General features: G+C 41.5%; 1 protein-coding gene across 2 annotated transcripts in view; it reads right to left on the reverse strand.

Moving 5' to 3' along the window:
- The window catches only part of TANGO6 (transport and golgi organization 6 homolog), a 184,465-nt gene that overhangs the window by 17,768 nt on the left and 145,631 nt on the right, over positions 1-21,066 (reverse strand). For both annotated transcript variants that reach the window (XM_068528750.1, XM_068528751.1), the window contains one exon: positions 12,785-12,898. In XM_068528750.1, coding sequence (XP_068384851.1) covers positions 12,785-12,898 — 114 coding nt within the window. The remainder of the gene's footprint in view (positions 1-12,784; positions 12,899-21,066) is intronic.

Genomic DNA, 21,066 nt, shown 5'->3' on the forward strand with positions numbered 1-21,066 from the left:
TCCTCCACACCTACTTTCTCCATCATTAGAGAGGGAAGAATGGAGGCCGCCTCCTGAAAGCTGGCATGTTAAACACATACAACTTCCTTGGCAGTCCAGAGGTTAAGACTGCACGCTCCCAATGCAGGAGGCACGGGTTCGATCCCTGGTTGGGGAACTAAGATCCCACATGCCACATGGCGTGGCCAAAAACAAAAACAAAACAAAACACATTTATGGGACTTCCCTGGGAGTCCAGTGGTTAAGACTCCATGCTTCCATTGCAGGGGGCGCGGGTTCGATCCCTGGTCGGGGAACATAAGATCCCACATGCCACGCTGTGTGGCCAAGAAAACGCCAACAACAACAAAATACATACACACACCATTGCTCCCTCCCTCCCTTTCCTGTCAGGAAAGGGATTAAAAAATGGCATTAAGTTATCAGGACAAAAAAAACTAACAAGGCAATGGCAACACAAGTTTAGATCCTAGAAAGCAGCTGAATGAATCCTAGGGTCATGGTCCTGATTTGCCCAGGTTAGTATGGTTTACATCTGCTGTGCTGGTATAATTATTAATAGTGTCCTCTTTCACTCTCAAAAGTGTCCTGGTTTGGATGTTAAATTGATTCATTAAACCTAAGAAGCCCAGAAGCAAGCCTAATGTACCACAGAAACATTTAAAAAAGCAGCTAATCAAGTTGAAAATAGTAGTTGCTGATGGGGAGTAGGAATGGAGGGTAAGAAAGGAGGATGGGGCTATGGATCTTTGAATTAGCTTTGTAATACTATGTATATGAATAACTTCTTGGGAAATTAAATTAAAAAACAAATACACTAACAATAAAAAGACAAATAACCCAATTAAAAATGGGCAAAGATTCTGAAGAGACATTTCTCCAAAGAAGATATAGAAATGGCCAACAAGCTCATGAAAAGATGCTCAACATCTTTAGCCATCAGGGAAATTCAAACTTAAACTATACCACTTTACTGAAAGCCTTCTCACTAAACTCTGGAACAAGACAAGGATGCCCACTCTCACCACTTCTATTTAACATACTATTGGAAGTCCTAGCCAGAGCAATCAGACAAGAAAAAGAAATAAAAGGTATCCAAACTGGAAGGGAAGAGGTAAAACTGTCATTATATGCAGATGACCTGGTACTAAATATAGAAAACCCTAAAGACTCCACACAAAAACTATAGAACCGATAAGTGAATTCAGCAAGGTAGCAGGATACAAGACTAATATACAGAAATCTGTTGCATTTCTTTATGCTAACAATGAAATATCAGAAAGGGAAAGTAAAAAAAAAAAAATCTCTTTTAAAATCACATCAAAAAAAAGACCCAAAAAACTTAGGAATAAACCTGACTAAGGAGGTGAAAGACTTATATGCTGAGAACTATAAAACACTGATAAAGAAAACAAGATGATTTAAAGAAATGGAAAGATATTCCCTGTTCTTGGATTGGAAGTATTAATATTGTTAAAATGGCCATACTACCCAAAGCAATCTACAGATTTAATGCAATCCCTATCAAATTACCCATGACATTTTTCACAGGACTAGAACAAATAATCTTAAAATTTATATGGAATCCTAAAAGATCCAGAATTGCCAAAGCAATTCTGAGGAAAAAGAACAAAGCTGGAGGCATAATCCTTCCAGACTTCAGACAATACAGCAAAGCTACAGTAATCAAAACAGCATGGTATTGGCATAAAAACAGACACATAGATCAGTGGAACATACTAGAGAGCCTAGAAATAAACCCACACACTTATGGTCAATTAATCTTCAACAAACTCCTTCAAGAATATACAGTGGAGAAAAGATAGTCTCTTCGACAAGTGATGTTGGAAAAGCTGGACAGCAGCATGCAAATCAATGAAGTCAGAACACTCCCTCACACCATACACAAAAATAAACTCAAAATGGCTTAAAGACAAATATAAGACACGACACCACAAAACTCCTAGAAGAGAACATAGGCAAAACATTCTCTGACATGAATTGTAGCACTGTTTCCTTAGGTCAGTCTCCCAAGGCAACAGAAATAAAAGCAAAAATAAACAAACAGGACCTAACCAAACTTATAAGCTTTTGCAGAGCAAAGGAAACCATAAACAAAATGAAAAGACAACCTACAGGATGGGAGAAAATATTTGCAAATGATGCAACCAACAAGAGCTTAATTTCCAAAATACACAAACAGCTCATACAACTCAATAACAAAAAGACAAACAAGCCAATCAAAAAATGGGCAGAAGACGTAAATAGACATTTCTCCAAAGAAGACATACAGATGGCCAAGAGGCACATGAAAGGATGCTCAACATCGCTGATTATCAGAGAAATGCAAATCAAAATTACAAGGTTAAAAAGAAAAACTACAATGAGGTATCGCCTCACACCAGTCATAATGGCCATCATTAAAAAGTCCACAAATAATAAATGCTGGAAAGGGTATGGAGAAAAGGGAACCCTCCTACACTGTTGGTGGGAATGTAAGTTGGTACAGCGACTATGGATAACAGTATGGAGGTCCCTCAAAAAACTAAAAACAGAGTTGCCATATGATCCAGAAATCCCACTCCTGGGCATATGTCCGGAGAAAACTATAATTTGAAAAGATATATGCACTCCAATGTTCACTGCAGCATATATAATAGCCAAGACATGGAAGCAATCTAAATGTCCATCAACGGATAAATGGATAAAGAAGATATGGTAACATATATACAATGGAATGCTACACAACCGTAAAAAAGAATTAAATAATGCCATTTGCAGCAACATGGACAGACCTAGAGATTATCATACTAAGTGAAGTAAGCCAGACAGAGAAAGACAAATATCATATAACATTTACATGTGGAATCTAAAATATGATACAAGTGAACTTATTTACAAAACAGAAACAGATTCACAGGCATAGAAAACAAACGTATGGTTACCAAAGGGGACAAAGGGGAGGAGGGATAAATTAGGAGTTTGGGATTAGCAGATACAAACTACTATATATAATATAGATAAACAACAAGGTCTTACTTTATAGCACAGGGAACTATATTCAGTATCTTATAACCTATAATGAAAAAGAATATGAAAAAGAATATATATATGTATAACTGAATCACTGTGCTGTACACCAGAAACTAACACAACTATACTTCAATAAAATTTAAAATAAATAAATAAATAAACTACACCACTTTATACCCATTAGGATGGCTATAAATCTAGTAAATGATTGACAATAACAAGTGTTAATGAGAATGTGGAACATTTGGAACCCTCATGTATTTCTGGGGGAAATAAAAAATGGTGCAGCTAGAAAACAGTCTGGCAGTTCCTCAAAAAGCTAAACATGAAGTTACCATATGACCCAGCAATTCCACTCCTAGGTATATATCCAAGAAAACTGAAAACATATGTTGCACAAAAACTTGTACACAAATGTTCATAGCAACATTATTTAAAATAGCCAAAAAGTGGAAACAACCCAAATGTCTATCAACGAATGCATGGATAAACAAATATGCTAGATCCATACAATGGAATATTATTCAGCCATAAAGAGTAATGAAATCCTGATACATGCTACAATATGGATGAACCTTGACCACATTATGCTAAGTGAAAGGAGCCAGACGTAAAAGGCCGCATATTGTATAATTCCTTTTACACGAAATGTCTAGAAAATGCAAATTCATAAACAGAAAGTAGGTTAGTGGTTGCCATGGGTTGGAGGGAGTGGGTAATGAGGGAATGACTGCTAATGAGTATGGGGCGTCTCTTCAGGGGTAATGAAAATGCTCTGGAATTAGATGGTGGTGATGTTTGCACGACTTAAAGAATATACTAAAGCCCCTGAATTGTAGACTTTAAGGATATGAGTTATAGCTCAACTTAAGAAATTATGTAAGAAAAAACTACAAGGTGATGGGGAGAAGGGGCTATAATGCTACCGATGAACAGAGCACACTCATTCTACCCTCCTTTGGGTCAGCAGCAGCGGCCTTGCAGAGGTGTCTTTGTGTGCCTGGACCTGGCCTTGCCTCTCTTCTGTTCACCAACTTCCCTCAGGTTGGGTCTGTCTCCAGCCTGGTCCTACTCCTCTCTTGACACCCTTCCAGTCCTGCTCTCTCAGATCCTGGCTCGGATCCTGGGAAAAATATGCCACTGAAAAATGCCCCTGATAATCTCCAGGGTTATCTAGCTGCAAATCCTCTTTACCTCAGGGGTTTAAAGGCATGACTTCCGAATTGCTACCCCATGTAGAAATCCTGTATTTGAGAGATGGTAGAGATCCTTAGAAAAGCAAGCATTAGCATTAATGACTAAACATCTGGTTTTTAATGTGTCAGAATGAACATCTGAAAAGTTGTGCTTCTGGTCTGACTGGGTCTTAGGAAGTAAAGAAAGTCATCACGATTTTTTGGCAACACCTTGCCAGAGAGAAGTGATGAGAGCTTGCTATTTACAGAGAAAGTATATGGCTAAACAGGAACTGGAACTCAGTACAAGTCTGTATTCAATTAACCAGAACGTTGCTTTAAACGTTCCCAGCACAGGAAATTTAACTGGTGACTGCTTATTGTATATTTTCACCTATTACTGGTGTAATTCTTTGCCTTAAAAATAATCTTTATCTGCTCTTTCTTTTAAAAAAAAAAATAAGCAGTTTAAGGTACAGAACACTACAGCCAGCTAGAGCACAGGCCTTAGAGACACAGAGTCAGGGTTTAAACCATCTCTGCCACTTACTAGCCATGTGAGCGTGAGTGGTTTGCTTAACCTCTGAGGGGCTTCCTTTAGTCATTGGTAAAATGTGGGTAACAACACCTACCCCTCAGAGTTCCTGAGAGAATCAACTGAGACAACACAGTAACTCAATAGCTCAGTGTCTGCTTTATGAGAACAGATAGCATTACTATTGTTATTTTGTGGTACCTTATCCACTGCTTCCTAGTGGTAGGCAAAAAAGGGGGAAAACAATAGTGTTGGAGGTCAAATCAAGTCCAAACATATAAGTCCTTTTGGTTTAATATCTACAAAGCTTCTAGGTTCTTATGCATTTTCCCAGTCGAGCTGGTGTCCATCATGAGGAGGAACAAGGTGACGTATGCAATCATGAGATGCTTGCAGAGTTGAAAGGCTGGATTCCATGTGACAGAGTCTGCCTTCCAAAATCTGAGATGACCAATGGTGAGGGCCTGGCATGATAAAGTGTAAGGTTCTAAAGTTCCAGCCATGAAAGAAATTGCCTATTCATTTAGATTGAATATAAAATTATCTTTGGTGGGTTTTAAACAATCATTCAAAAACCTAGCAAATCTATGGACCAGACAGTAGCAGTGGTTGTGGTGGTGGGAGTGATAGTAATAATAACAACACCTCCACTATAATCATCATCGTTGTTGTCTTTTATATTTGAGACACTCCACTCAGAACAGGCTCTTCTCAAGATGCAGCAATAATGAACAGATGGAGAAGCATAAGCACAAGACAGAAAGGACTATGGAATCCGAAGGGTCTGTTATGGGTTGAATCGTGTCCCCTGCTCCCGCCAAAAAAGTATGTTGGGCTTCCCTGGTGGTGCAGTGGTTAAGAGTCTGCCTGCCAATGCAGGGGACACGGGTTCGAGCCCTGGTCTGGGAGGATCCCACATGCCGCGGAGCAACTGGGCCCGTGAGCCACAATTACTGAGCCTGCGCGTCTGGAGCCTGTGCTCCGCAACAAGAGAGGCCGCGATAGTGAGAGGCCCGCGCACCGCGATGAGGAGTGGCCCCCGCTTGCCACAACTAGAGAGAGCCCTCACACAGAAACGAAGACCCAACACAGCCATAAATTAATTAATTAATTAATTAATTAATTTTAAAAAAAAAATGTATGTTGAGGTCCTAACCCCCAGTACCTCAGAGTGTGACCTTACCTTATTTGGAAACAGAGTTGTGATGTAACTTGTTAAGATAAGGTCATACTGGAGCAGGGTGGGCCCCTAACCCAATATGACTGGTGTCCTTACAAGAAGAAAGCCATGTTTACATGACAGAGACACACAGGGAGAATGCATGTGACCACAAAGGCAGAGATTGGAGTAACACAGCTGCAAGTCAATAAACACTAAGGACTGCCAGCAAACCACTGGAAGCTGGGGAGAGGCAAGGAAGGATTTCCCTACAGGCGTCAGAGGGAGCATGGCCCACCTTGATTTTGGACTTCTGGCCTCCAGAACTGTAAGACAGTAAATTTTTGTTGTTTTAAGCACCCGATTTGTGGTACTTTGTTACGGCAGCCCTAGGAAACTGATACGGGGCCTAAGAGGATTTTTTTCTTCTAAGATTGAAATACAGCAACAGCAAGGTGAATGTCTAAGAGTGAGTCAGAGGGAAGTGTCTGTGGGGGAAGAAACATTTATAAACTTACAATATATTTTAAAATCCCTCTATGCCTCTGTCTCTACGGCATCGTAAACAATGTCCAAAAATGCTAAATTCTCATTAAATGCCATTTATTAATACTATCAATGTGTAAACACCCAAGCCTGGGCCAGTAGCGGATGACCAACAGAACTGCTGCCTTGGTCAACTGGCCGTAGCTTGATGCTCCTTAATTTCGGTCTTGAAATGACTCTCCCAAGCACTTTTTCAAAGTTTACAAGAGGAGTAATTATTGCCTGGATCCCAGTCATTTTTATATAAATGTTCTTTTCATTTGCTCCTCACATGGAGCCTTCGATCTGTTAAAAGGAGCAGTGTCTGTGGAACTAGCTCTGGGAAGGAAACTGGGCTCATTTAACTATATCCATAGCACACACACACAAAGAACCCCACAACAAATGCTCTCAAAGTAACTTTCAGGATAAAACAAAGCCAATAAAAGGAAGGAAAGTTTCCATTCAATCTGTCCCTTCACTTATAACTTGCTGTTTGTGCTGTGTCAGAGATTAAGTGTCACATCCTCCTCAGGTCTTAGTTCTCGGTCTGGACATACAAGCACAAGGTGAACCCAGGACGCACGCACTAATCTTTTTGTACGGACCATGTGTAACTGCTGTCATTAAACAAGCATAACATCATACACAAACCATTTTCTTTCTTTTTTTTTTTTTAGCCACAGTTTGCCTTCTCTCTCACAAAGAAGTAGGAGAGTAACTTCCAACTGCACAAAAGTTAGTGAAACCACTATTCCTAATGTTACTAAGAATAGGCTTCTATCAACAGAGTCCAATATTGGACTCAAAAGAAGGAATTAAAAACCATTTCTGGGTGGAGGCCTGGATTTGGCTCTGAACCTGATTCAGCCATCAATTAACAATTAATCCCAAACTCTTCCCCCTGAAGATGCTTCCAGGTTTTGCTTATTTTTGAAGATATGAGATGGTGTTAGGGTTGGTTGTCATCTTGAAGGAATGAATTCTAAAGCCTACTATTTAACTCTCACTAGACAGAGTAGAGAATAGATTATTCTTTTGTCATTTAAAATTAGGGATTAGGGACTTCCCTGGTGGCACAGTAGTTGAGAATCCGCTTGCCAATGCGGGGGACACGGGTTCGAGCCCTGGTCTGGGAAGATCCCACATGCCGCGCGTCAACTTAAGCCCGTGCACCACGGCTACTGAGCCTGCACTCTAGATCCCGCAAGCCACAACTACTGAGCCCATGTGCCACAACTACTGAAGCCTGGGCGCCTAGAGCCGGTGCTCTGCAACAAGACAGGCCACAGCAATGAGAAGCCTGCGCACCGCAACGAAAAGTAGCCCCCGCTCAACGCAACTAGAGAAAGCCTGTGCGCAGCAACGAAGACCCAACACAGCCAAAAGAAAAAAAAAATTTTTTTTAATTAAAAAAAAAAAAAAAGCAAGGGAGAAAGTTTCAATATTAAAATGTCACCATACTTCGTCACTACAAACCCTTGTGTGAAGTTCTCAAGTATTTCACAGTTCTTCTAAGAAGTCAACTTTCAGTAAACTATGCAGAGGACTGTGGTAGTAATTACCTAAATAAATCTAGAACTATGGTCAACCCCAAATCACTCATTCTTAAGATAATCAAATTTTTTCCATTGTATATACAGTTGATTCTCATTATTTATGGTAGTTATGTTCTACAAAGTTGTGTGAACACTGAATTAATGGATACTGAACCAGTGCTCCTAAGGGAAATACCGGGTTAGGATTCTGAGAGCCTCTGGTCACACCAAATCACTCATTCAAAAATCTTTTTCTTGCAAATCAAAACTACAGTGAGGTACCACCTCACACCAGTCAGAATGGCCATCATTAAAAAGCCTACAAATAACACATGCTGGAGAGGGTGTGGAGAAAAGAGAACCCTCTTACACTGTTGGTGGGAATGTAAATTGGTGCAGCTACTATGGAAAACCAGTATGGAGGTTCCTCAAAAAATTAAAAATAGAGTTGCCATATGATCCAGCAATTCCACTCCTGGGCATATATCCAGACAAAACTATAATTCAAAAAGATACATGCACCCCTAAGTTCATAGCAGCACTATTTACAATAACTAAGACATGGCAACACCTAAATGTCCATCAACAGATGAATGGATAAAGAAGATATGGGGTATATACACTGGAATATTACTCTGCCATCAAAAAGAATGAAACAATGCCATTTGCAGCAACATGGATGGACCTAGAGATTATCATACTAAGTGAAGTAAGTCAGAAAGAGAAAGGCAAATAGCATATGATAGCACTTCTATGTGGAATCTAAAATATGATACAAATCAACATATCTACCAAACAAAAACAGACTCACAGATACAGAGAATAGACTTGTGGTTGCCAACAGGGAGGTGGGGTACGGGAGGGAAGGAATGGGAGTCTGGGATTAGCAGAGGCAAACTATTATATATAGGATGGACAAACAACAGGATCATACTGTATAGCAAAGGGAACTATATTCAACATTCTGTGACAAACTGTAATGGAAAAGAATATATATATATATATATATATATAGAGAGAGAGAGAGAGAGAGAGATACACACACACACACACACACACACATATACATACACACACACACACATATGTAGGTATATATATGTATATATTTAAAAAACGGAGTCACTTTGCTGTACAGAAGAAATTAACATTGTGAATCAACTATACTTCAGTAAAATTTAAAAAAAAATCTTTTTCTTTTCTTTCTGTTCTCCACACTGGATAATTTCTATTGCTCTACCTGCAAATTCACTTATTCTTTCCTTGGTCATCTCCATTCTGCTTTTAATTCCGTTAAATGATTTTTAAAAAACCACTCAGATATTATAGTTTTAGTTCTAGAACTTCAATATGGCTTTTAAAAAAAATTGTTTCTATTTCTTTGCTGAGATTTCCTATCTTTTATTTAACTGAAGGCACATTTTTCTGTTACTTCCTTGAGGATAATTACAATAGCTGCATTAAATTCCTTGCCTGATAATTCTAACATCAGGATTATCTTGGGGTTGGTCTCAGTTAATTTTCTTTTCTACTGAGAATATGTTCCATTTTCCTGGTGTTTTATATACTGAGTATTTTGGGTTGTATCCTGGACGTTATGAATGTTACATTATGGAGACTGGATCCTGTTCTCCAATTAGTGCAATTTTTTTTTTTTTAAATCAGGTAATTATCTTGCTTGGTTTAGGGGTCAGCCAGAGATGTGGGCACACAGAATTTAGGAATCCTCTCTCTGGATCTTTCCCTTCAAGGATCCCCCCTTTCTCTCCTGTAGCTGTGGTTCCCCCAGATTCAGTCTTCTGGTTCCCCAGCCCAAAAGGACTGTGATTTCTCCACCAGTATCTCTAATGCACTGCACGCCTCCCTAGACATAACTTGCCCCTAGGGTGAAAGCCAAGAAAATGCGAACTTACTCTATACAGCGCCTCTCCTCTAAACATGGACACTCCATGAGAAAGAATCTGCCGGCTTCTGACCACTCTTCAGTGTCCCCGGCTAACTACTTACTATATTATGTCCAGAGTTCATAGTTGTTATCTGAACGAGGGCCAGTCTGGTAGGCTGTTGCTCAGTCATTACTGTCCCAGTTATTCATTATTGTCTTTGGAATGAATTTAGGAATATGGATGTCCTAAACATTTACAATTCTTAGAATAAACAAGTCACCTTGCAAAGACTTAACTTGGGAAGAGCTGGATAGTTAGGCACAATTTTCTCATGCTGCCGCCCAGCTCATCTCCTCCACGATGAGGAGGGCTGTTCTTAACTCTGAGGCCAACAGAAAGTACAGGTCTAAACATACCTCCTTCTCCTGGGTGTTCCTCATAAATTCAATTTTCAGCAAAGGTAAGGTAGAATGAGCTTAAAGGGGGTTCCCTTCTGGCTTCAGGCTATACTTGGGAATCAGTGAATAAACAGATACGATCATAAGGCCAAAACAAGGCTATGCAGAGAAAATAAGTGTTTCAATAAGACAGTGAATGCTGTATTTCCCTCCAATGTGGATATTCTGGCTATTTGCAAATGGGAAAGAGGTAAAAGCTACCTCATCAGTTGGGGGTGGTAATGTCTTCCCCCTCTCTGATCCCAATTGATCTCCTGATTTTCTGGACCTCTACCTCTTACTGGGCTCTCTGCTTTCTTTTCAAGCTGCCAGAACCACAGAGTTTCTTGGTTGGCACATCTACAAGCAACAGAGAATTCACTGAAACCTAGGATTATCTTTTGGCACTCCACAGCTTGAGAGATAGTGATTAGAAGGAAAAAAACAAAACAAAACTTCAACAACAAGGTGGCATTTTCATTTCAGCTGTTCCTGGGGGCAAAACGGAGCAGTAAAGAAAATCTTAGATTGAAAGCTTTGTGGTTATCTCTGCTTCTCGTTAAAGTGCCCCTGATTATAATCACACCTAGGATTACAAGATTTAACACACCTGGTCTCAAGGGTGCGCCAGGAAGAGGAATCATACCCTCATCCCATCCCATTTCCTTTTCTTTATTCACTGAGTAAGCATGATTTATAAATTCCAGTGAGTGCAGACTAGAGGTGGTTTGGAGAACAGAGGTTTTTCATTCACATGGCTTTTTCAAAGTGGCAAAAATCTTCCATGGCCACAAATTATTTTAGTACTGGTGAGACAAGCAGTGTTGCTTTCATTGGCTACACACCGATGTGAGAAACCTGGACAGAGTTTCTTTCTATTTCTTCTCTCACTTTACTAACCAGACAGTTTGCTCTGCTATGGACACACAGACACACGCACACACACTTACTGAGTAAGGGTGTGTGCACTTAGAGTTTCTAAGATTTATTTTAAGAGTGTTGTAACTCAGATTTTAAAATAAATTTTGAAATAATTTTAGATTTACAGAAAAGTTGCAAAGACAATAGAGAATTCCTGTATACTCCTCACCCAGTTTCCCCTATTGTTAACAACTTACATAACAATGGTATATTTGTCAAGAGTTTTGTAGATCTTGACAGTGGGTAAAAAACACTGACTTTTTTTTTTTTTAAATAAATTTATTTATTTATTTGTTTATTTTTGGCTGTGTTGGGTCTTCGTTGCTGTGCATAGGCTTTCTCTAGTTGCGGCGAGCGAGGGCTACCCTTTGTTGTGGTGTGCAGGCTTCTCATTGCAGTGGCTTCTCTTTGTTGCGGAGCACAGGCTCTAGGCATGCGGGCTTCAGTAGTTGTGGCATGAGGGCTCAGTAGTTGTGGCTCACAGGCTCTAGAGCAGAGGATCAGTAGTTGTGGCACACAGGCTTAGTTGCTCTGCGGCATGTGGAATCTTCCCGGACCAGGGCTCAAACCCGTGTCCCCTGCACTGGCAGGCGGATTCTTAACCACTGCTCCACCAGGGAAGTCCCTGACTCTTTCTTAATTCCATTTTGTACAGCAGATTCTCAACAAGAGCAGTGTGTACCCTAAAACAAGTATCTGAGATATCAAGTTATGATCTCTATGTCCCCCACTCCTACCAAGGTCCTAGATAATTACTAGGGGATAACGCTTGTACAAAAATGGTGTCAGGAACTTGATATGGCAACATTCTAGCATGAACAAAGCCATGTGTCCGACAAAACACTTTCCTAATGGCTTCAATGACACTTAGTTAAATACTGATGTGCCAGCCACAGACGAGCATTGTGGATGCCAAGAAGTGAATTATTAATGCAAACTCTCTTTATAAAGTCAACTGGGAATGAATTTCCATTAAAATCAAGAAGAAAATTAATTTAGAGGTCACTCATTCTCAGCATACACATGGATATATAAACCTTCCTCCTGGACTGTCCACACACTGGGGAGAAATCCAGCCAAACCCACTTGGAGGAGGATTAAAAGTTTAATTTATGCAACAACTAAAATCTCATGGATTGAACTCACAGCTAGAAAGGAAACATTTGAAATGAGGCCCTTTAATGATTCTGTATGAACAATGAAATGAGTCAGGAAGACAAATCACTCAAGTTCAGGCTATAGAGGCAGGCTTGGTGCAGTCCAGCTAGCTCACCCTGGCACCTGTCCCTCTGAGCGGAATGCTGGGACCCAGAATCTCAACCTGTAAACTTGTGCCCTGGTGTTTCTGCAGTGGTTAGTGTGCAGTCTGCCTAATATGATACAGAGGAAACAGAGACTCATTGAAGATGCAAACAATACAATCTTCCTGCAAACAATACAATCCCTGCTGACTGATTCATCCGCATGAATTCACCCGGGAAAAAGGGTCAAGGCCTGCCCTGGTGAAAGGAAGATGGATAAACAGCTAAAGAACAAACAGGTAGGGAATTTGCAAACGGTAAGAGACTGACGTACCTCAGTAGCTTTCTGGCTGAGTCCCCGAAGCAGCAGCACGATCACATGGACAGCAGCCCTGCGCACCTCAGCCTCATGGTCTGTTTTAGCCACAGCAATCAGACAAGCTGTTACCTAGGAGGGTGAGGGAAGAAGAAGTCAATAAAAATCAGGATTGCACAATTACCTAAAACCTTTCAACTGTGTTCCATATTCTACACATTCATCACAAACAATTTGGCTTAGAGAGGGGTGGGATGCTTCCTCATTCTCCATGAAGAGGGAGAGATATAGTGGTAGAGATCTTGATTTAGTCTGGCTTTTCTGGAAAGGGGCAAAATCTGGTTTGGAATTCAGGAGGGAGACTAGGGAGTGGGAAGGAATACAGGTATATAATAAAGGTATCGTCAAAGATGAGTATTTCCTCAAAAGTGGGAAGAACTGTTACTTGCCCCACTCTGGGGACATCAAATTGAAGGAAGAAAAAATGGTCTGAAACACAGTGGCTTCTAGGGACGGAGGACCATGGAGATTTAGCTAAGTAGGCTTCAGAGTTCAAGGTCTGGCATGAATATCAACGTGCCAACTGATGAAAGTTTCAGCCCAGGGATAGAGAAATACATAAATATTCAAACTGATCTTCCTCTAGCGTGTCCAGACCTCCCGGTCCTACAATTCTAGTGTACACCCACGTGAGTTACCAGGGGCCAATTGCTGAGACTCCCTGCCTGGGCTTCTTCATTTGTGGAATGGGTCTTTCAGGGCTCGTTTACTTTAGAAGACAGCTCTATAACAGAAAGGACTTAGAAATTACTTGCAAAACATGGTAATGTTTACTTGCAGATATATAGCTGATAATTATATGTCATAAAATGAGAAAATTTCTATATCCTGTACCAGCCATCCTTCCCCCACCCTGCTCCGGGTAGGCACAAAAATATTCTAACACCTCCATAAAGAGATACCATTAGAAAACAACAACAACAAACAGCAACAAACCTTTCTAAGGCATATGTGCAAGAATGAAAAGGAAAAAACAAAAATTTTGAAAGTGTGACCAATGACAGCAAAAATCTGAAGGTAAGTCTACATTCTTCAATTGGTCTCTCACATACTTTGTTATGTGATTTACTGTGTGAGTGTATATCTTGGCCAACTGTGGAAGGCTTTCTAACCATGATAAGAAAATAGCCAGATTGTGTGCTTGGGAACATGTATAAATACATATTATGTTTAAAGAATGGTTTTTTTAAAGGTTTAAAAAAAGAATACAGGCACAAATGAGGAAATAGGCTTGTGCAGAAATTTTAACTATGCCGGTTGTATTTTTCACAGCTTTCAAACAGTTGGGCATAGTTCAATGTGTCTAATTAATCAGTGATGGCAAAGGGATTAGAAGAAGTAGCTTGTTCTTAAATATAATTGCATCTGTGATGCACTGGCATTTAATCAAGTTGTACATCTATTAGACAAACTTGACGCTTACAAGTGAAGGGAAATCCCAGAAAAGCTCAACTCTTTGGGGGCTGTTTTTCAGTAAGACCCAGCAAGCTGCTTCTGCTTTTGACCTGGAACCCTGACTCGAGGTCATCAGTGGCTTCCATGCCTCTGGCATTAACAGTAGAAGCAATTCAGTCCTAGGAGGAGCCTCTTGGGTGCCCTCCAAACAGGCAACAATATAATAGGTACCTCCACTTGCAGGCTTAGTATTTAAGAGGCAAGAGCTGAAATCAGAGAAACAAGTTAGAGCTAGGTCTGAGTCCTTCCTGACACATAAAAGTTTAGCTTATTCAGCCTGATAACTAAAGTATGAAAGCCAGCCCAGGGCCATGTAATGCTTAGACTCCCCCAAGCCTTTTGCCTGCTTCCTTCTAGGTTTAGTTTTGGGCCCGTGTTTCCACATTTGGCGGGCAAAAGGCTCCGAGCCTGGAATCCCACCGGTGCCCAGCTTTGCCACCTCTGTTCTGCCTCACTATGCTGGTGGGCCATGCTTCTGCCTCAGGGCTCAGTGTAGCACCAGCTGTGACTGTCGGGCATTTATTCCACAATCAGGAGAGGCAGAAGCATCCTGGCTGGAAAAGGGCCTCCCCTGCAAGGCCAGTCCTTGAATCCCAGGGCCACCCTGCAGGTGTGACTGAGAGGAGCTGGTTGTTACAAGCCTTACTGAGATCAGCTGGAATGGCCTCCTGCTCCCAGTGATTTATGCACCAGATTGTACCACGTCCACCTGCAATCAGCCATCCAGGACAATCAAGAAGAAGCCTGTGAACAGAAGAGTTCCTGGACCTTCCTCAACACCTCTGTCACAGGATCAAATCCCATGAAAGGAATAATGTTCGGTTGTGCAAAATGTTTTTAAAGCATCAGAATTTTAATATGGTCTTGCAGATATCATCGAGAGATAAGAAGAGCCTTCTGTTCAGGTCAAGCTCCCGCAACCAACTCGTAACGTTGCTCTCCTACAAGCCAGTGGGGTAGACTCCTCGTCAAACACCAGAAGCGGGGAGGTCGCATGGCCGCTCTCTTCTAACTGTCCAGTCTGAACAAGTCGCCCCCATGGCCAGTCTCTCTCACCTCCAAGCCCAAGGACATACTCAACACTGCCTTCCACCCCCGCCTAAAAGCTTTGGCGGATAGCTAGATGATGTAAGGTCTTTACTAATGTATGAATTGGAAGTCTTCCCAAAGGGCAGAAACCCATTCCATGGGATCTTCATGTTACCTGCCCTAAGGGTCAATGTACCTATTCTAGTAAACCAAACTATGGAAGGATTTTTTTTTATTGGCTAAATTATATAAATCATATCCATTTCTGAAAGCCATGCAGAGACAAAAATGACGACTGCTTTGGAAACACTAAAGGTCAGTTTAAGCAATTTGACACTTGATAGGAGCCAACAGAAATACAGAAAACATCACTCCCCAAACAGCTGGCATGCACCAAGCATAATCAGAAATATAAATAAAGATAAAACAAATGGCAAGAGTACCAAAAACCAACTTTGGAAAATTCCAGAAGAGAGGTAGCAGAATTGAGGTATCAAGAAAGCATGATTTCAACTTTCCAGCTGCACCTTCATCCCTTTCCCTAAAATTTCCTGCTAAAATTCAGTCAGTCTGCTAACTTGTTCAAAACTAGACCATCTGTCCTTCTATTTTGTAAACTAAGAAACTTTACCAGCAAAGGCAAGGTGGCCTCTAATTCCCGCAAGCTTTGCTTTACCTGACGTGGGGGACTTCCCTGGCGGGCTAGTGGTTAGGACTTTGCCTTCCAATGCAGGGGGTGAGGGTTCGATCCCCGGTCTGGGAGCTAGGATCCCACATGCCTCAGGGCCAAAAAACCAAAACATAAAATGAAGCAATATTGTAACAAATTCTATAAAGACTTAAAAAAAAAAAAAAACCAGACGTGGAACAGAACCATGGTGGCTCCGTTCGCTTCCTTGAGGTTTCCCAGGACATCTACCCGAGCCCTCATCTCAGTGCATGAGGCCTGCCACTTAGGAAACTGCACTGATTGTGGCAAATCTGGTAATCAATTCAGATCATTTAGTGGATCAGAGGTGATAGCTCTGCATCAGACCCCAAAGCTCGGGTTCGTGGAATTCTGGGCACTACCTTACAAGTGGCTTGCTCCTGCACTTGTCACCTGGGGCGTATCTTATTTGCTGTACCGGGGATGGGCCTCTCGCTGTGGTTTGCTTAAATCATATTTACTTTCCATGGAGAACGATAAAGATGAAAGAGCCTATCAAGATTTGGTTTTAAGCAATACAGTTCTTGACAAGAACAAGGAGAAATCGGAGAACAATAATAATGCTCTCCAAACAGGTTAAATCTTGACATCAACAGAGAGGAAAAACCTGAATTCCCAGTACAGAGACTGTGAAAGGGTTGGTCCTATCCCTTACGTTCCTTCCCTACCAGCAAGCACTGTCATGGCACAGACAGGGCCCAAGTCTGGACCACCCATCAGGGAGGACAGGTTTCTTCAGATGCCCAAGAACCACAGCTATGACCCCCAGATCAGATCACATCAGAAGAGCCTATGGTGGTTGGTTTGTTCAATTTTACATCAAAACAAGTTACACTTCCCCTCTTTCTCTGCCTGGCTAACACTTGATCAATGTGACTTTCTTGCTGTCAGGTAAACCCTGACAGTTTACCTGAGGGTCCCAGCTCCGTGTTCCCTCAGCACCTTGGGCTTGTCCTAGGAGATCACTCTAGTCCACTGTTTATTTATTCCTCTGTGTTTCACACTCTACTGAGATTTCCTTGGGGGAAGAGATTGGGCCCTTTGTCTGTGTCCTCTAACATACCTGGCACATGACAAACACTCACGAAGAAGAATTCCTTCAGTTTGCAGCCAAAGACAAGTTTCCCCAGAGTTAAAGCTCCTTTTCCACCAGTACACACTGAGGCCAAGCATTTCTGAGACTACAAGAGACTTCAAGAGTTTTCATGAGACACTGAAAGAACTGTCGTAGAAGAAGACACAATGATCTTTCAAAATAAGTTAGATCATTTCATTCCTCTGCTTTGGCTTCCCATCTCACTCACAGTAAAAGCCAAAGCCCAGAATGCTTTTTCCCCATGGATCTGCCTGGATCAGCTCCTGCTCCCTTCATGGCTCTGCTTAAGTCACTCATCAGTGAAGCTTTTCCTGTTCATCCAAGTTCACATACAATAGCAAACCCCCTCCATGTCCCTTGCCTTACTAGATTCATCTCCTTAGCACTTACTCCATCTGACACAGTATGTATTTGTTTACACACTTGCTTGTTATTTACCTAACTCTCCTCTCTAGAATGTCAGCTCCACAAACACAGGAACTTCGCTGTGTTCAGAGCCGGATCCCCCCCAACTAGCATAAGGCTTGGTTGCAGTCTCATAACTGGCACAGAGTAAGTGCTCAGTAAGTATTTGTCAAATGAAAAACGAATGAAGAATTACTTAAAAGCCAGGCCAAATCTCCCACTTTTTCAATGAGAATGAACAAGAGTGGTCTGACTACAGGAGGACTCAATGGCTGAAATACTAAGACTGTCAGGTGTCCAATCATGTTCAAACTTGCAGTCCACCCAAGGCAGCTGGTTTGGCACTGATGACATGGCAAGTGTGGGATGCTACATAAGAAGGAACATCTAAAAAGAAGAGACAGAAATTATGTGGGATGGAAACACCTGGTTTTTCAAATCAGTGGGAATATACTGTCTTCTGAAGTTTCACTGCCAAAAGCAAGTGCTATTAAAACAGAGCTACATGACCCTTCCTGTCAGTAGCTTTTCTCACATGGCAACTCCCTTCTTTTTCAAGGGCACAAAAGTAATCTTATAAACGAATTGAAACATTTATTGAGAGACAATATAGAGGAGTGGTTAAGAGCACAGATACAGGAACCAACTGCCTGCATTCAAATCCCAACTTTGCCACTTCCAATCGGCATGAACTTGGCAACTAATTTAATTTCTCTGTGCCTCAGTTTCCTCTTTGAGGATTGGATCAGCTGACTTACGTAAGGCACTAAGAAGAGTGTTAAGTGCTTGCTATGATTACTATTTTTTTTGGCCACACCACGCAGCATGTGGGATCTTAGTTCCCTGACTAGGGATCGAACCCATGCCCCCCTGCAGTGGAAGCGCGGAGTGGACTGCTAGGGAAGTCCCAATTACCATTTTTAAAACGTGTAGGAACTAGTCTTCCCAAGTAAGCCTTATCTTCCTCTTCCTTCAATATTAATCAGTAAACACTTACTGAGTACCTACTCTATGCCAAATGCTGTGTTCGGCGCTAGGCGGTATACAAAGGTAAATAAAGACTGGTTCTGTCCTTGTTGTGCTCACAATTATTAATGATAATAAACACTCCTGGGATTGACGTTACAGAGTGTCCAGGTCTCTAGAAGTGGGGCAGGGTCACTGGACAAGGGGTTTGCCTGACAGGTGCCCCCAGGGCAGCAGCTCCTCACATTCAATTCTAAGGTTGAAACAAAAGGAAGGATTCTCTCTTTGTGTTAGCACCCATGGTAAGCAAACAGTCTACTACCTATTCATACTTCATTTCTGAGGGCTTAATAAGCAACGCTCAATTCTCGCCGTGAGCCAGAAGGCTGTAAAGCTAACAAGGCCCTTCATCATGTAGCCTCTGCCTGCTCTCTTGTTTCAGACCTGCTACCAGCTAACTGCTCGCCCCACCCCTTCACTCTAACCTTTTGGATCTTCCTATAGTTCTTCAAACATGTCAGGCTGTCCCACACCACAGTGCCTTTGCACAAGCTGCTCCCTCTGCTGAAATGCTCGCCTCTGCTTTTTTGGGCTACCTAATTTCTACCTGTTCTCCAGATTCAGCTCTAAGAGTCTCTTCCTCCAGCACGTCTTTGACAACACCCAAACTTGACTGAGGGGCTCCTAACATGTGCTCCCACAGCGCCCAGCACAATTAACTGGACTGTAGCTGTAATCATTGCCGTTTGTATCTCCCACAGGTTACCCACGCCCAGGAGACAAGGGAGTATCTTTCGGGTTTTGTATTCCTGGCCTGTAACAAAGGGGCCTGGAACACTGCAGGTATTCGGTAAATGTACGACTGAGGACATTTGAAGGACACTGGTTACCCCTGTTCTCATCTCCTTGCTGTCCATCCTCATCACTGTCATCATCAGCTCCCTTCAAATGACCAAAATGCTCCTTAAAGAAAAATCTTAATACAGTAAAATTTCTTCACTCAAAAATCACCTTCTCAATGGGGCTTACCTTGACTACCCCATTTAGACTGCAACCTCCCCTCCACCTAATGCTATAAATCCTGGTCACCCTTACTTGCTCTACTTTTTCTTATTTTCCACAGAACTTATCATTGTCTACCATGCTATATATTTTACTATGTGTATCACTTACTGTCTGTCTCCTCTCCCTAGAACGTAAGCTCCATGCAGGTGGGAATCACTGTCCATTTTGAAGAATGATATGTTGTAGGTGTCCAGAGTGCTGCTTGGCATATAGTAGGCTCTCAGTAACAATTGTTGAATAAATCACTATATTACTCATACACATTATCCCTACATCCTTGTAACAATCTTGCATTATAGATATTTTAATCCCATTTTCTAAGTCAGGAAACCAAGCCCAGAGTCTAGGTCATCTGACCAAGTGAATACAGGTAAGTGGGTGGTGGGATAGGGCCTCATTTATTCCCATCCCCAAGTGTGCTTGGAAATTTGGTTCTCTTTCAACAGGTCAAGTGGTCTCCAGAAAGATGATACTTCTTAAATGTTACCAAACCTGCTTTAGCTCAATCTTTCTAATTAACCAAACCAAGAAATTTTTCCAACACTTTCAGCAGGAAATCATATGCTACCAGCGTGCAACAGTTTCCTTAAGAGAGAGAAAGGAAAGAAGATCTAGGAACTCAAAAAGAAATACGGTCTCAGTTTTTGCGTTCAGAGAAGATCATGATGTCAGGCGTAGTTTGAGTTCATTGGCTTTAGAAAATGTATGGGATACTGTCAAATCTGAGCTGATTCACTTGGAGATCTGGGGGAAATTTTTATTCAGCTCATGGCCATGTTTAAAAAAACTGGGGGATGCTTACGCAACTTTGTGAATACACTAAAAACCACTGAATTATACCCTTTAAGTGGGTGAATTGTATAGTATGCGAATTCTATCTCTGTTATTAAGAATAATAATATTTGGGTTTGGTTCAGATCATGGTCCATGAGTTTGTTTCAGTTCATGGTTTATGGTTCACTTTGGGTTGAGTCATGTGAACAGATCAAATAAACAGAGAAAAAAAATGTGGGAACCATTTCAAAATATGACCCAGATTATTTACAACAGACTGAAATCTTTAGCTGCTATAACCAAATAGACCTGCTAAGTCCTTAAGTGTTACAAGTTAATACACTAAAGAATAAGAGATTTGCAAAGTGCCATCCAAAACAAATAAAAATCAGGCGCCCAATGGTTCATGTATATTAGAGCACTGAAAGGTTTTAAGTTGGTAGTAATCATTGTTTCTAAGTTATTAAAAACAGATACAGAAAGTTGGGCATATGGCTGTGTCCCTCAAGTTAGAGTTAAAGGAGAGGAGGACTTCCCTGGTGGCACAGTAGTTAAGAATCCGCCTGCCAGTGCAGGGGACACAGGTTTGAGCCCTGGTCCGGGAAGATCCCACATGCCGTGGAGCAACTAAGCTCGTGTGCCACAATTACTGTGCCCGGGCTCCAGAGCCCGCGAGCCACAACTACTGAAGCCTGCATGCCTAGAGCCTGAGCTCCACAACAAGAGAAGCCACCACAATGA

Source organism: Eschrichtius robustus, chromosome 19, assembly GCF_028021215.1.
Source record: "Eschrichtius robustus isolate mEscRob2 chromosome 19, mEscRob2.pri, whole genome shotgun sequence".
Classification (NCBI taxonomy): Eukaryota; Metazoa; Chordata; class Mammalia; order Artiodactyla; family Eschrichtiidae; genus Eschrichtius; species Eschrichtius robustus.